The sequence below is a fragment of the Muntiacus reevesi genome, chromosome 21, assembly GCF_963930625.1.
Source record: "Muntiacus reevesi chromosome 21, mMunRee1.1, whole genome shotgun sequence".
Lineage (NCBI taxonomy): Eukaryota > Metazoa > Chordata > Mammalia > Artiodactyla > Cervidae > Muntiacus > Muntiacus reevesi.
Window position 1 is genome coordinate 13,841,138 of NC_089269.1, and position 16,589 is coordinate 13,857,726.

The 16,589-nt window shown below is 35.6% G+C and overlaps 1 protein-coding gene across 2 annotated transcripts in view; it reads right to left on the minus strand.

Annotated features, from left to right (window-relative positions):
* The window catches only part of EPHA6 (EPH receptor A6), a 923,948-nt gene that overhangs the window by 133,007 nt on the left and 774,352 nt on the right, over window positions 1-16,589 (minus strand). For both annotated transcript variants that reach the window (XM_065913782.1, XM_065913783.1), the window contains one exon: window positions 14,670-14,731. In XM_065913782.1, the coding sequence (XP_065769854.1) occupies window positions 14,670-14,731 (62 nt within the window). The remainder of the gene's footprint in view (window positions 1-14,669; window positions 14,732-16,589) is intronic.

Consider the following 16,589-nt stretch of genomic DNA (forward strand, 5'->3'; position numbering starts at 1 on the left):
ACAGAAAGAGAAATTAAGGAAACAATACCATTCACCATTGCAACAAAAAGAATAAAATACTTAGGAGTATATCTACCTAAAGAAACAAAAGACCTATGCATAGAAAACTATAAAACATTGATGAAAGAAATCAAAGAGGACACAAACAGATGGAGAAACACACCGTGTTTATGGATTGGAAGAATCAATATTGTCAAAATGGCTATTCTACCCAAAGCAATCTATAGATTCAATGCAATCCCTATCAAGTTACCAACAGTATTTTTCACAGAACTAGAACAAATGATTTCACAATTTGTATGGAAATACAAAAAACCTCAAATAGCCAAAGTAATCTTGAGAAAGAAGAATGGAACTGGAGGAATCAACCTGCTGGACTTCAGACTCTACTACAAAGCCACAGTCATCAAGACAGTATGGTACTGGCACAAAGACAGAAATATACATCAATGGAACAGAATAGAAAGCCCAGAGATAAATCCACGAACCTATGGACACCTTATCTTTGACAAAGGAGACAAGGATATACAATGGAAAAAAGACAAATCTCTTTAACAAGTGGTGCTGGGAAAACTGGTCAACCACTTGTAAAAGAATGAAACTCGAACACTTTCTAACACCATACACAAAAATAAACTCAAAATGGATTAAAGATCTAAATGTAAGACCAGAAACTATAAAACTCCTAGAGGAGAACATAGGCAAAACACTCTCCGACATAAATCACAGCAAGATCTTCTATGACCCACCTCCCAGAATATTGGAAATAAAAGCAAAAATAAACAAATGGGACCTAATGAAAATTAAAAGCTTTTGCACAACAAAGGAAACTATAGGTAAGGTGAAAAGATAGCCCTCAGATTGGGAGAAAATAATAGCAAATGAGGAAACAGACAAAGGATTAATCTCAAAAATATACAAGCAACTCCTGAAGCTCAATTCCAGAAAAATAAATGACCCAATCGAAAAATGGGCCAAAGAACTAAACATACATTTCTCCAAAGAAGACATACAGATGGCTAACAAACACATGAAGAGATGCTCAACATCACTCATTATCAGAGAAATGCAAATCAAAAGCACAATGAGGTACCATTACACGCCAGTCAGGACGGCTGCTATCCAAAAGTCTACAAGCAATAAATGCTGGAGAGGGTGTGGAGAAAAGGGAACCCTCTTACACTGTTGGTGGGCATGCAAACTAGTATAGCCACTATGGAAAACAGTGTGGAGATTTCTTAAAAGCTGGAAATAGAACTACCATATGACCCAGCAATACCACTTCTGGGCATACACACTGAGAAATCCAGATCTGAAAGAGACACGTGCACCCCAATGTTCATTGCAGCACTGTTTATAATAGCCAGGACAAGGAAGCAACCTAGATGCCCATCAGCAGACGAATGGATAAGGAAGCTGTGGTACATATACACCATGGAATATTACTCAGCTGTTAAAAAGAATTCATTTGAATCAGTTCTAATGAGATGGATGAAACTGGAGCCCATTATACAGAGTGAAGTAAGCCAGAAAGATAAAGAACATTACAGTATACTAACACATATATACGGAATTTAGAAAGATGGTAACGCTGGCCCTATATACAGGGCAGGAAAAGAGACGCAGAAGTACAGAACAGACTTTTGAACTCTGTGGGAGAAGGCGAGGGTGGGATGTTTCGAAAGAACAGCATGTATATTATCTGTGGTGAAACAGACCACCAGCCCAGGTGGGATGCATGAGTCAAGTGCTCGGGCCTGGTGGGCTGGGAAGACCCAGAGGAATCGGGTGGAGAGGGAGGTGGGATGGGGGACCGGGATGGGGAATACATGTAACTCTATGGCTGATTCATATCAATGTATGACAAAACCCACTGAAAAATAAAAAATAAATTAAAAAAAAAATAACTTCAGATATTCAGATGACACCACCCTTATGGCAGAAAGCAAAGAAGAACTAAAGAGCCTCTTGGTGAAAGTGAAAAAGGAGAATGAATACGGTGGTTTAAAGCTCAACATTCAGAAAACAAAGATCATGGTATCTGGTCCCATCACTTCATGGCAAATAGATGGGAAAACAGTGGAAACAGTGGCTGACTTTATTTTTCTGGGCTCCAAAATCACTGCAGATGGTGATTGCAGTTATGAAATTAAAAGGCGCTTACTCCTTGGAAAGAAAGTTATGATTAACCTGGACAGCATAAAAAAAAGCAGAGACATTATGTTGTCAACAAAGGTCCATCTAGTCAAGGCTATGGTTTTTCCAGTCGTCATGTATGGATGTGAGAGTTGGACTATAAAGAAAGCTGAACACAGAAGAATTGATGCTTTTGAACTGTGGTGTTGGAGAAGACTCTTGAGAGTCCCTTGGCCTGCAACGAGATCCAACTAGTCTATCCTAAAGAAGTGTTGGGTGTTCATTGGGTGTTCAATCAGTCCTGGGTGTTCACTGGAAGGACTGATGTTGAAGCTGAAACTCCAATACTTTGGCCACCTGATGCGAAGTACTGACTCATTTGAAAAGACCCTGATGCTGGGAAAGATTGAGGGCAGGACAAGAAGGCGACAACAGAGGATGAGATGGTTGGACGGCATCACTGACTCGATGGACATGCGTTTGGGTAGACTCCAGGAGTAGGTGATGGACAGGGAGGCCTGGCGTGCTGCAGTTCATGGGGTCACAAAGAGTTGAACACGACAGAGCAACTGAACTGAACTGAACTGGAGTACCAATTTATATTCCCACCAACATTGTACAAGGGTTTTCTTTTCTCTACAACCTTGCCAGCATTTTTAATTTTGTCTTTTTGATAACAGACATCCTTATAGCTGTGAGGTGATATTTCACTGTGACCTGCATTTCCCTGATGATTTGTGATGTTGAATATCTTTGCATCTATCTGATGGCCAATTGTATGCCTTCTTTGCAAAAATATGGATTTAAAAACTGCCCATTTAAAAATTGGATTATTTGCTTTTTTTTGTTACTGTCATGATAATGCTGGCTTTGTGCAATGAATCTGGGCATTCTCCCTTTTCTATTTTACATAAGCTACTTTAAAATTATTTAAAACTTATTCTTATTACCAGCATTTAAAAAGGTTGAATTAACTGCTTTTATATCAGCATCAGAGCAATCCTAGTTCTAATAACTACACAAGGCATCATTAAAAATGAGATTTTGGTGTTTGAAAAGAATATAAACTACTTTTTCCATGTTCTATGATGGGTCTATACAATGTAGTATGTTTATTTCTATTTTACATGGCCAAGGTCTTTTCCCGAGGTCCATAAGGTTAAAAGTATTTTTATAAGTGAACTAAGATATGCATCTGCTTTTTTTCCACTTTTTGGTGTTCTCACTAGTGGTACAAACCTCTGGTGCATAAAAGTTCAGGAGTCTTAACATGAATCAAGATAATAGCAACAAACTAACCTATACTAGTATTTTCATATTCTTCTCTGCTACACGAACAGCAACAGGAAAGATAATTTTATATAAGAATGTACTTGGTGAAACAATAAAACTCATTTTGTTAAATATTGATTCTTGATTATGTATCTCAGGATCAACATCTGTGGGACATAGAAAAGTGCTGATAGGAATAAGGGAGTTGATTCTGAGAGTTCTCCCCAGTAAAGCTCCTTCATACAAATCTTTTAAGAATCTCCTTCCCTGTAACAATATCTATCTATCTATTTGTCTGTATATCTGCTATTTATAAAATGTGTGCCTGATTAAAGAGAAGCTCTCAAAATAGCTGTATATTCTTCTGGGAATTCATAAATGTCAATTATTACCATATTCTTATAGGGAAAAAATAACTAACATTCCCTAAGTACTATATACCAATCACAGTTATAAGCTCATTAGAAGTATTATCTCATTTAATCCTTGAAACAACTCTGATATAAGAGTAGTTACTGTCTCCATCTTCTAGATGATCAAACTTAAAGACAAAGAGATTTAATAACCTAGTAGATGGTGAAGTCAGGATCTGAATCCAGGCACAGCTTACATAATTATAATTCTAGAGCTTATATATGTTAATTCCAAAGCTTCTACTATTAATTGGAGTTATCTGAAAAGCTATTGACCCCAAGTGTGCTATAGTGATCCAATCTGGGCTAGTTTAGGCAGCTTAACTTAGTTCAATAAATCAAGGTATACAATAAACAAACAGCACTCCAGATGAAATCCACAAATAAGGATCTATTTATCTATGTCTAGCTGAAAGGAAGAGGCCCCACTTATTCATACATGAGGTATGGCAAAAATCTATTTCTCTACAAATGATGAAACTCTCTCTTTCAACAAAATCTATATTACTTTTTCTAGTTCTTGTTAACATAAGCCTTCTCAAGTATGGTTTAGGATATATTGGTTTTCTTGAATAAGGCAGATGGTTAATAAACAGTGACTGAATTAAATAACTTTTGATACTATCTTGTAGTGCACTGGTTGCTACTGCCACATTATTCCTATTGCCTTGTATAAAAAATGTTGTTTTTTTTTAAAGGTAGGACAGTGGTTTTCTTCCTTTTATGCAGCAGCTCTGTCACAGCATCCACTATATGCCATGCCTTGTGTCAGCCCTCAGTAAATATTAATTCAAATTGAATTGAATTGTTTATGAGGGGAGGAGAAAAATGTAAGAGTGCTGAGATTTAATATCTTTGGGCTGCCTTCTAGAGATTAATCAAAAAGAAACTATGAATTTTTTTATGACATATGGTTTTTTCCCCAGGAAGACAGATTCAAATGAAAGAGAGCGAATGTGGCATATTTACACACTGCATCTCAGAGCTTGGGAGCTGGAGTTCAGTTCGTCTTCATTCTTTTCCTTTGCACTCTCAGCTTGACTGCTGAGAGACACGGAGCTTAACCTCTAAGTGACAGAGAGGGTGAGCCTGATTAGAAGGTGGTTTCTGAAAGCTGCATATAATACCTGTGACTTCTGAAAGCGGCAGAGCTCCACACAACCTCCTCTCAGACTCTGGAGCACAACATTTCCCAGATCGGAGCTGTCGCTGGCATGTCACATTGTCTCCACAGTAATAAAACCTCTTGCTGTTGGTTTTCACAACCCAGTCTTGTGGTCTGTCCCCACAGACACTGTGAAGTCTCTCCGGGTCCATTCATCCTAGGTTAAGCTCAAGTACTTAGTTTGTGTTTAGCCCAAATGTAGGGTTTGAGGGACATTTTGTCCTAAAGTCATCATATTATTGTCTAAGAACTTTTTTAAAAAAACAACATATTGTGTTTTTTTTTTAAATACAAATATCACTCTGTCGATCATTTGCTTAAAACCCTTCAAAGATAGAACAAAGTATAGTATTTGATACAAAGATACAGCTTTTGCCTTTGTCTCTAGTTTCACGTCCTATTCTGATTCATTTTCTTGGTGTTTAATTCACCCCAACAACATGCTATTTCTCATCTAATGTGCTTTGCTTATATGGTTCCTGCTTCCAGGAATGCCCTTCTAGTCTTTGGGCAACTAAGATTTTCATGATAAGCATCATATCTTCTGGGAGGTCATTAATAAAATCCCAAGTTCGTTCTTTCAAACAAGACTCATTTAACCTCTACTGCAGACCAGTTATTGTGCTAATTGCTGTAATCAAAGTAATAAGCAAAAGAGAAAGGTACCTCCTCCATTTTACCTGTATTTATTTGAAAGCAGGGAGACAGAAAGTAAAATTTTAACTGGGGCACGAAAAACACTTGTGTGTAGAGAACAGAAGTGGAGAGACCAATTAGGAAAATATTAAAGAAGGCTGAGCACCAAAGAATTGATGCTTTCAAACTGCAGTGATGGAGAAGACTCTAGAGTTCCTTGGACTGCAAGGAGATCAAATCAGTCAATCCTAAAGGAAATCAACCCTGAATATTCATTGGAAGGACTGATTCTGAAGTGCCAATACTTTGGCCACCTGATGCAAAGAGCTGACTAATTGGAAAAGACCCTGATGCTCAGAAAGATTGAGGGCAGGAGGAGAAGGGGGTGACAGAGGATGAGATGGTTGGATGGCATCACTGACTCAATGGACATGACTTTGAGCAAACTCAGGGAGACAGTGAGGGGCAGGGAATCCTGGCGTGCTGCAGTCCATGGGGTCGCAAATAATCAGAGATGATTTAGCTACTGAACAACAACAACAAAGAGTAACACAGGATAGAGAAACTGGTGACTAAAACTCAAAACTAAATCAACTTTGAGATCTATTTTAGAGACGCAGCTAGCAGGACCTGCAAGGAGTGGGGAATTGGTCAGGAAAGTGGAGGAATCAAGTTGGAAAATGTTTCTTTTCATTGCTCTCAAAACGTCTTGTCTATACTCACATTAGCTAAAGCTCTGTGTGTGTGTGTGTGTGTGTGTGTGTGTGTGTGTGTGTGTGTGTCTGGAGCTCTCACTAGCTTGATCATAATCTCACTTCAGGCAATAAGCTTGCCATGTCTTGTTCAACTTTTAAATCTCAGGACCTAGCACCATGCCTGGCACTCAGTAGATATTCAACAGATACCCACTGGATTAAACTGAACTGAGTTTATTTTTCTCTTAATGGACTAAGTACTTCTGGCTTTTAGTCAATAGTAGAATATTTTCTTGAAGTATTTTTCATGGGAAGTTAGATTTACTACAAGAGATTTTCTGAGAAAATCATGAGTAAATAACAAATATTGATGATACTTGTAAGCATCTTCACTTCTGATTACACCTCCAGAATTTTGTATTTCTGCTAGAGAGCAAGGAAAAAGAGAATAAACATGTTATAAAGATTTCTGCAGTATCTGTTTCTAGGTCTTCACTAGAGAATTATAGTAATGTTGAGCCCATCAACAGAATAGCCTTCCAAACTATCAAAGATCTGTGGATCATAATACATATGACTGTCATCAAACGTTCTTGTTGAAAAATGAGCAATATTCCTTTGTACAGAGTAAATAATTGTTACAGTGACTCAGTATCTTAAAAACACTAAACATAAGTGATAAACAACACTATACCTAGTAGATAATAAACTATTATTCTAGAGGAGAATTAATAAAAATTGCATGTCATCATTTAACAAATATTTGCCAAGAATTCAATTCACTATGCTGTGTCTTGGTTAGCTACAATAAATAAATCAACTTGCAAGGATCCCTTACAAAAGTGGTGAAATAAATACTGTTGGATAATAACAATTTATGATTTTAAATGAAGTAATGAACATTTGGTTAATATGTATGTCAAAAGACCTTTTTGGTTTACTAACCATGAGTTATAAAAAAATGGCACCAGCCTTTCAAAACAGAGTGACAAAAATAGAAGGGTGAGTTAGAGAGTTGTAAAATAAGATTACTTCCAAAAATGCTGACTTGAACTACAAAATGGCTATGCAGGAAATGTCCTTAACTAAGTGGTTTACAAGAGACTGAGGTCTACAAACAGTGGACACCTTGTTAACCTCTTGTCTCCCTACTTCTGTGTTACTTGAGGACATTCTGAGAAAACTAGATGTTGAAAGAAACACAATGGTTTTTTTAGGCACTGATGATGAGAATCTCTGAAGAGTCACAACAGACAGGAGATGAATTCCATATTTCTAATTGTCCCTTAGCCCAAAAATATTCTCATCCATATTGTATGAATGTTGTCACTTCTTTTTTTTTTTTTTCCTAACTGAAATTTCACTATTAAAATTCTGCTTGGGCCAAATTCACAGAATCAAAAGGTGAAATAGTTTCAGGGACTGAGTGAGGGGGATATAGAGAGTTACTCATCATTGAGGCTCAGCAGGTAAAGAATCCGCCTGCAATGAGGGAGACCTGGGTTTGATCCCTGGGTTGGGAAGATCCCCGGAAAAAGGGAAGGGCTATCCACTCAAGTATTCTGGCTTGGAGAACTCCATGGACTCTGTAGTCCATGGGGTCGCAAACGGTCAGACATGACTGAACAACTTTCAGTAGGCATAAAGGGCTAGTTAAGCAAGATGAATAAACTCGAGAGCTTCTGTACAATAATGTACCTATCGTGAACAGTACCATATTGTATTCTTAAAATTTTGTCAAGAGAGTAGATCTTATATTAGGTATTATCACCAGAATAATGTACAATGAAAAAAAATTATTTGGATTTACAAGTTCATGTAAAAATGCAAAATTATCTGGGGAATTAAAATAATATTTGTGAATCACACATTAGTATGAATTAATCTAGTTTTATATCCAGCTAAGATCTGTGACAATGAAAGAGTGGGAGCAATGAAACAATGGGGACAATTAGGATGGGGTGAATGTCCAAGTTACAGGTAATTCTATGAAGTAGAAAAAAGCCTAGCCTGGGGATGAGAAGGGCAGGAAGGGTGTGCTACCACATGGAATGTAAAACAGAAAAAATTAAACATATGAGGATCTGAGAAGAGGATATTAAGAAAGGAGTGGATGCTGCAGAAAACGGACTTTTTCCCTCCCCCCCAAAATAAGGCAGGAAATCTATTCTTTTTTTTTTTTTTTTGAAGGAAACTACCAGTCTTCTTTGTATTGAAAGTTACATCCTTGAGCTGTATTCTGTGTTAAAGAGGCTTTTATGGATCTGCCCAGGGACTTAAGCAGAAGCTTTAAAAGAAATATTTATGGGAAAATGCATCCTGAGTTCTCAACAACTGATTTATAAGTGACTTTGCAGAAAACAGTCCTTGGAGGATTACTTCTATAACTTAAGTTTAAAGTTAAAATTCAGTTTTTATATGTTTCTAAATCAGGAAGTTGACCATGCTATGACTTTTTTAAATGTTCTTGAATTAGAAAAAGAAGTGGCTAAGGTTATTTATAGGTCTGAAAAGACCAGATCATTCTTGTTTAAAATAACCACTGAACAAATAATAGTCAATATCTCCTTTTAACTCAAGCCTTGGTTTTTGTGACCGCCCCAGCTGAAAATCTTATTATAATTTCTTGTAGAATATTTACTAAATCCTTCAAGGCTTTATTATTTTGTAGTAATTGTGAATTTGCACTGAAGCTAGGCCAAGTTGTATTTTTAGTTATAGAAGGGAAAGGCCACCAAGAGTGGAATCGGAAATTTCAATCATAAGGAAACTAAAAATGTCATCTCTAATATATGTAAAAAATATAGGAAGAAGAGTAGATTTGTGAAACATGACAGCTGGATTTCAAATTATCTTTTAATACCGTAAAGTGAATCTGAATATATATCTTTAACTTATGAAGCTTTCTACTGAAATTGATTTTTTTTTTTTTGCTTAGATTTGTATAAAGGTAAACTACAATAGCTACTGTGTGCTGCACTTAAATAAAGCCAATAAAATTTAAACTTTTTTGTTTAGCATCTAGGGGAGGGCGTAACACAGTGCCAAGATCCTGATGAAGATCACTGGAGTGCATCAGAATTACTGCGAAAATTTTTTGCAAAATATATCTGCTTGGGTAGTGCATGTGTATTTTGTAAAATCTCAGTAGGATGGAGATTCTGATTTCCAGGCATGGTTGAGAACTTCAAGTTTTGAGTCTAATATTTACTTTTGTAAATAAAAACTCAACCTCTCAAATGAGGGGTTGAGGCTGCTGCTAAGTCACTTCAGTCGTGTCCAACTCTGTGCGACCACATCCGTGGGATTCTCCAGGCAAGAACACTGGAGTGGGTTGCCATTTCCTTCTCCAATGCAGAGAAGTGATAAGTGAAAGCGAAGTCGCTCAGTCATGTCCGACTCTTCGTGACCCCATGGACTGCAGCCTACCAGGCTCCTCCATCCATGGGATTTTCCAGGCAAGAGTACTGGAGTGGGGTGCCATTGCCTTCTCTGAAATGAGGGGTTAGGAATAGAAGAGTTCAGAAAACTGTATTCAATATCTCTATATATCACTAGAGTATAAATTACCTATGGATTAAAAACTTTAATATAAAGTCCTGTATGCAAAATGAGAATTAACAGGAATATTAGAAAATACAACATGGTACCAGATAGTACAAATGACACACACCTTTATAGTACTAAAATGTTTAAAGAAATCAATTCAGGCTATTGTATATTGATGCTCTAACTCCTAATTTAAGAATAAAAAGCTCAGTCATTGATATGCCTTGTTCCAAGTACACTATGCTTTCATATCTTTGGGTGCTTACTGTCACATATTTTTAGAATAGGCTTTGGTATTAAACTGGCACAGACATGATAATAACATTCATTGACATGAAGTTGCACATATTTTCTTCCAAAAAAAATGTAATTAAAGGGATATAATTCAACTGTAACTTTTAGGGTTTAAAGACAGATATTGGTGGATAAGTGTAATTCACTCTTTTTCTACTGTTGAATATAAAATGAATGTGATGTGGATTAATTATGCTCTTACACCCCAGTGCAAATACAACTCCACAAAACACAACTTACAGGAAAAGTGTGCTAATAAAACACAGCTCTCATTATTAATATATAACTAGCATAAGGCAAAATGCCATCTTTACTAGATTTATAATTTGAGTACATAAATATTTAAAAGATCCCTTTAATTTTTTAAATTAATATTTGCTTTGCATTTGTTCAAGGAAAATCTTCAAATGTCCCACATTGCTTTTGGAATGCTGATATGCACTTATATGTATTATTTAAATACTCATATTTGTGAGGTATGCCCAGATTTTTAAAAATGGTGAACATTAAGACTATTTTTAGCCACTAGAAAAAGTAGACCAAGAAGTAACAGAAAAACAATTTTAAAATACTGAGTGGGCTTTCTGGTGATCCAGTGGTTAAGAAGCAATCCACCTGCCAATGTGGGGATATGGGTGTTCCATTCCTGGTCCAGGGAGATTCCACATGCTGTGGGGCAACTACGCCTGTTGCCGCAACTACTGAGCCCACGCTCTAGAGCCTGCGGGCCACAGCCTGAAGCCTGTGCACCCTAGAGCCCATGCTCCACAACAAGAGAAGCTACTGCAATGGAAAGCCCATGCATTGCAATAAAGAGTAGCTCCTGCTCTCCACAAGCAGAGAAAGCCCAGATGCATCAACCAAGAACCAATGCAGCAAATACATTAGTAAATATTTTTTAAAAACCTCAAAACTAGTGACAGCTTCTGAAATACGTTATAATAATAATAGATGGAGACATTACTATGTGCCAGACATTTTCTTGGAGTTTTAGGTCTACAAGATGTTCATTACAATAAAGTCATAATAGCTACAGAAAGAAGTTATTGCCTATTCTTAACCTTATTTTGTGGATGCCATCATCATTGAGTATTCTCTTTGGCTTTAAGACCTGATCCAATCTCCTGGTGAAAGCTATTAACTCAATGTTCAAAATATATCACAGAGTCTACCATTTTCCATCAACTCAACTGCAACTATCCTAATCTAAGCCTCCATCATCTCCTTACCTGGATTACTGCAAAAGCCTCCTGATTTCCCCGTACCCATCTGTACTCATTATAGTCTCTTCTCAGTACAACAACCAGAGCAATTGTTTTAAAACATAATCAGATTATTTTATTTTATAAAAAATGCTATTAAATAAAGGAGTAATTGTTTTGTGCTTGACATATAATATCTCAAATTTTTAAAGTATTTTATAACTATTTTTATTTGGATTGCTAGTTAATATTGCTATAAGAAAAGGAGGTCCAAAGATTTAGGGGTGAATAGTTGCCAGGTAAGTGCCAATAAAAGTGTTTATGAAATCCATATGTATAGTTAGACTGTGCAGGAATAAGGTCCAGGGCTGTGCTTCACTTACACTGGAGCATTTCCTTGGAAACGCCAGGAGAACTTGCACACCAGTGAGGCCATATCACCTGGGCAATCAAGCTGACACTCCACTTTGCTGGGTCAAAATGCATTTTATTTTAAAAGGTAACACACACATACACTTATATACCTACCCACCTCTCCTTTTCCACATTTACATGCACATACACACCCACATACACACTTACACACAAGCATGCTTACTGAACCACACCGTCATCTGCTAATATATTTCTTGAGAAATGTCTGCAAGGATCCAAATAGTAGGTTTATACATTCAGTAGAGTATCAAAACCAGCCAGCCACTGCCACCAGACTATAATCTTGTACTTGGGTTGCTACCATTCCTTCATATAAAACAGGAAATTGAAGTGATTTTCAAACAGTGTGGGAGACCAAAGGGAAATCTGTTTTAACTCCAGTAAGCGCAGAATGCTATTAATGAGCTGTGGATGGCTCCCCTACTACGCCATGCACTTAGCCACTTCCTCCTCTCTGAGTTCGCAGAACCTGTGATTATCAAATTCTAAAGCAGTTGTTTGAAAAATGACTTGACTTTTGAGACTACATGGGATATATATATATATATTATCTCTGCTTGCCATGGGGAGCTGAGCATCTGCTATTGACATAAAGTTTATGAAGCACTTTGAACTTCTGAGATAAGACAGATATGATTACAAAGAAAGGAGGAATCTTAAAAAAGAGTAAAAAGGGAGTACTGACCCTATGTTTTCTTATCCCATTCATATGATTTTTATTTTAATAGAAATTCTATGTGAGGAGGGGACACAAGACCCTATGGGGAGATGGCAGTGAACTTAGAAGAAGTAATAAGTAATTTAAGATAAAAGAATTTAATGTGCATGAAATCATGGCTTTTGGATTCAGAAACTTGAGTTTCAATCCTTGCTCTACCCATTACAATATGTCAGGCATTATTCTATATGCTTTACAATAATCAATTCAATCCTTACAACAACTGCATGAAGTGGATACAAGTAATATTCCCATTTTATGGATAAGTAAATAGAGGCACAGAAAAGTCAGTCACTTGCTCAAGTCACAAGGTCACATAACCAGTAAGTGGTAGAGCCAAGATGAACTGAGACAGTTTATGTTAAGGTTCTCATTGTATCAGTAAAAGTAGCCACATTATCTGAACATTTATTCTTTCCCAGATTGTATTGTGTCTAACCAATTGTGCATAGAGCTGAAAAATATTAGTTTTTAAAATTTAAATCATGAAACTTACCACTTATAAACATGTTGTATGAGTAAATATTTTATAATATATATTTTCTTTACAACATGTTTTAATTAATTCATGATTCAGCAGGACAAAACTTATATCTGAAACTAGCATTTCTCTCCTAATTTGCTTGTGGCAGTCATTTGATCCAATTTTCAGCAGCAATTTAGATGAGTATCTGTTACATTACTTGCCATTATATTCAGCTCTAGGATATAGTCGATAAAAAATCTCAAGCATCATTAGATAATAAGTCATTTTGATATGTATCTGATAAAAATGCATTTCTGGATAAACATAATGGAAGGGCATAAGTATATATGCATTTCAAATACCATAGGAGGTCCTGATAAATTATCCTAAAGTAATTTCGCACATTTACAGGAGAAATGGATACAAGCTATAAAATATATTCTGAGAATGGCTACAGAAAAGAACAAATTGTTTAGGTCCCTAAACGCCTATGAATTTCATTTTGCCTTAAAGAGCATACTTGCTTGAGAGTATGCATTTTGTGAAGAGCATTGCTCTATAATAATTAGATGATTTTGCTGAATTCAGCTTCTAGCATTGACTCTGGACACCAAGTATAGTCAGTGTAAATATATCATTACTGTTAATATTGAGATCAGTTGGAAGAAGGAGGCATGGAATAAAGAAAAATGAATGAAAATGGGAAAAGAGAGAGAGGTAGGATGCACACAGACTTTGTCCAAATAACACTGTGCAAAAAATGAAGTGAAGAATGCCTGAGATCATTTATTCACATAAAAAATGAAGAAAAACATATAACACAATTCAAATAGCAAAAGTCAGCCTTTTTTATAGAAGAAAATTGGCTATGTCTCTGTAGATAAATATATATTAAGGAATACAGTGACATGCACATATGTGACCTCTGCTGGGGTGAAAAATATTTAGTCTTGTGATTATTTTTTATATTTGTATTTTTCCCATCAATAAATATTTTTATAGCATATTATGGCTTTTTAAAATACGAAAAATATCATAAATACATTTTGAAATATAACTTCATGGTGTCTTCTTAGTGTGCTATTTTGTACCATTACATAAAACAAATGAGTTTTGTATATGCCACACTGTCAAAGATAAGGCACTTTAAAAAGAGTGCTTAAAAATTTTTTGTTCTAAAATAAATATCAGCCAGAGGTTAATTCTTTCTCATTTTGTTTTCTAAATAGCCAAATGAACTTAAGATGAACAAAGCTGATAAAATCCATCTTCTCATATGAACTTGAGTCATTCTTGGTAAGTATACATCAATTTAAAGCGTTTAGCACTATATATAAGGCATAAAATATCTTGCTAAATAGTTAAATATAATAAAGCAAAACGAAAGGCTATGTGAAGCAACTGAGTTTCATTAATCTCTTTCTTTATAATATCATTTGAAATATGTATATTTGATATGGAAAGTCAATTTATAGGAGAAATCAATTATATTATCATGTGTATATACTTCTCCACCTCAGTAACTCTAACGTATCACACTATCAGAGAAATGCACCCTAGAGAAATTGCTGCTATTCTTCATGGAAGAATCCATGAATAGCATTATGGAAAAATTAATTTATGATAAATGTTTTAAATATAGAACTCAAAATAGCTCATTTAAATGCCATCAGAAAAGAACACCTCACCCGCAGAAAGGAGTCTAGGGATCCATTCTCCATATATTCCACCACAATCATTACTGGTCTGCCTGCCAAAAGAGCAAGAGAATATATAAGGATTAGAGCAATTACAGAAATATGTGATACAGTTAGAGATTTCCAGCTGTGGCAGCTAAATTATTTGTATATTATTAGTAGGAACTTAATTTTCCAACATGCTTCTATAAATATTAAGCATACACAGTTCTCCATTTTTTATAGCATTATTTCCTTTGAGTTCATAAAAAGAACATGAATTACAATATGAATTACTAAGTAATTAAGCATTTCCTTTTCTAAAGCCCTGCAATCACTTGTTTAGATTATGTTGTCCTGAGCTTTTCCTTAAAAGACAATCAACAAGCTGAAGTCAGAGTTTAAGCAGTTACTGGAACTGCTCTGGCAGCTGTGGTAGAACTTCTCGTCCAGTGAGGCAGTAATTATGGCAGAATTACATTAGACTAAGCCTTTCCAAAATACTCCTAAAAGCAAAGCAGAAAGAAGAAATTCATAAATCCTCTTTAAGAAAGTATAAATCATCAGTCATAGTCTACTTTTAAGGGCTTTTAAGTAGAAAAACACCAGGAGATTGATGAATGCTACAAAGTTGGTGGGATTTGTAATAGTTCTTGATCATCTCTTTATTGGACATAAATTAGATCAACAGAACTATGATGGCAGTACATGAAAAGTAAATAACTCTGATTTCATAGTCTAGTGCAGAAGCTAAAATCAGAAGTCGAACATCATTTATTTCTTTTTTATCATATCTATTTGCAATTGTTACAGTTCCCAATATACCTCTATTAGATAGAACATTCAGCATAAATAGCTGTTTTCTTTTTCAAAGAAAAGAATCTATTTGTTCTGCCCAATTGCCCCAGTTTAAAAGATAAACTCATTTTAGGGAGGGAAAATTATATTTATCTGAAATAAACATGTATGACATATTTGCTTTTTACTTCTATATTTCCCACTTTTCATTGGGATTTTTAGCAATTCAATCTGCACTATGCACAGAGATTTTCCTCAGGAGCACAAAGAAGGTCTGGAAAGAAATTATGTGTCCCAATGAAGGAAATATTAGATCTCATATTGTAATTCATGTCCCTTTTATGAACTCAAAGCCTTATGGGTTATAAAGGGTGACTGGAACAAATTAGTACAATGTCTGCAAATGCTAGATTTTACATTTGAATCTGTATTTTAAAGAAAGATGTGCTAAAGGTTAAATGTAGTAATAAAGTTCCCAATTTATCATGCATAGAATTAGAATCCAAAGAAGTTTCCCATTTAGGCAAATTTCTATAATGTTCCTTAAAGTCATTAATTTCACCCAAATACATATTTAAAAGAACTTATCAGAAAATATTGTGGTCAAATGAATTGTCAGCACTACTGAAGGGATCTAGAAGATTTGGGCTTTAAATCTGAGAATCTGTCATGAAATCCTTTATTTGGCCATTGATTTCAGAGAGCTTGAAGACAGGAGCTGGATGCACATACTTGGTTGGCAAGGTGGAGAGAATAAGAGGTCATTTTTATACTTAAATATAAAAATTATGAACTCAGTATTCCAGTTTGAATGATAATGGATTATGGATGTTAAGAGAAAATCTGGGATTACTACAGTGACTGCCCAAGTTCTTCTTTTCATAGCCACACTTTTCCATCTTGACCATTGCTGTCAGAGAAACATACTTATTTTCTAAAAATATATTTTAAAACACATAAAAATAAATGTTTTAAAAACTGACATTCCCTATTACCCAGATAAACTGAGGCATAGAAAAGTAAATTATTTGTCCAAAATCCAACAGCTGGGAAGTGGCAGTATCAAGCGGTCTGTCTCAGAGCTTAAGCTCTGACCTCTCTGCCAAAGGTACCTCTCAGGTGTGTTTCATAGAT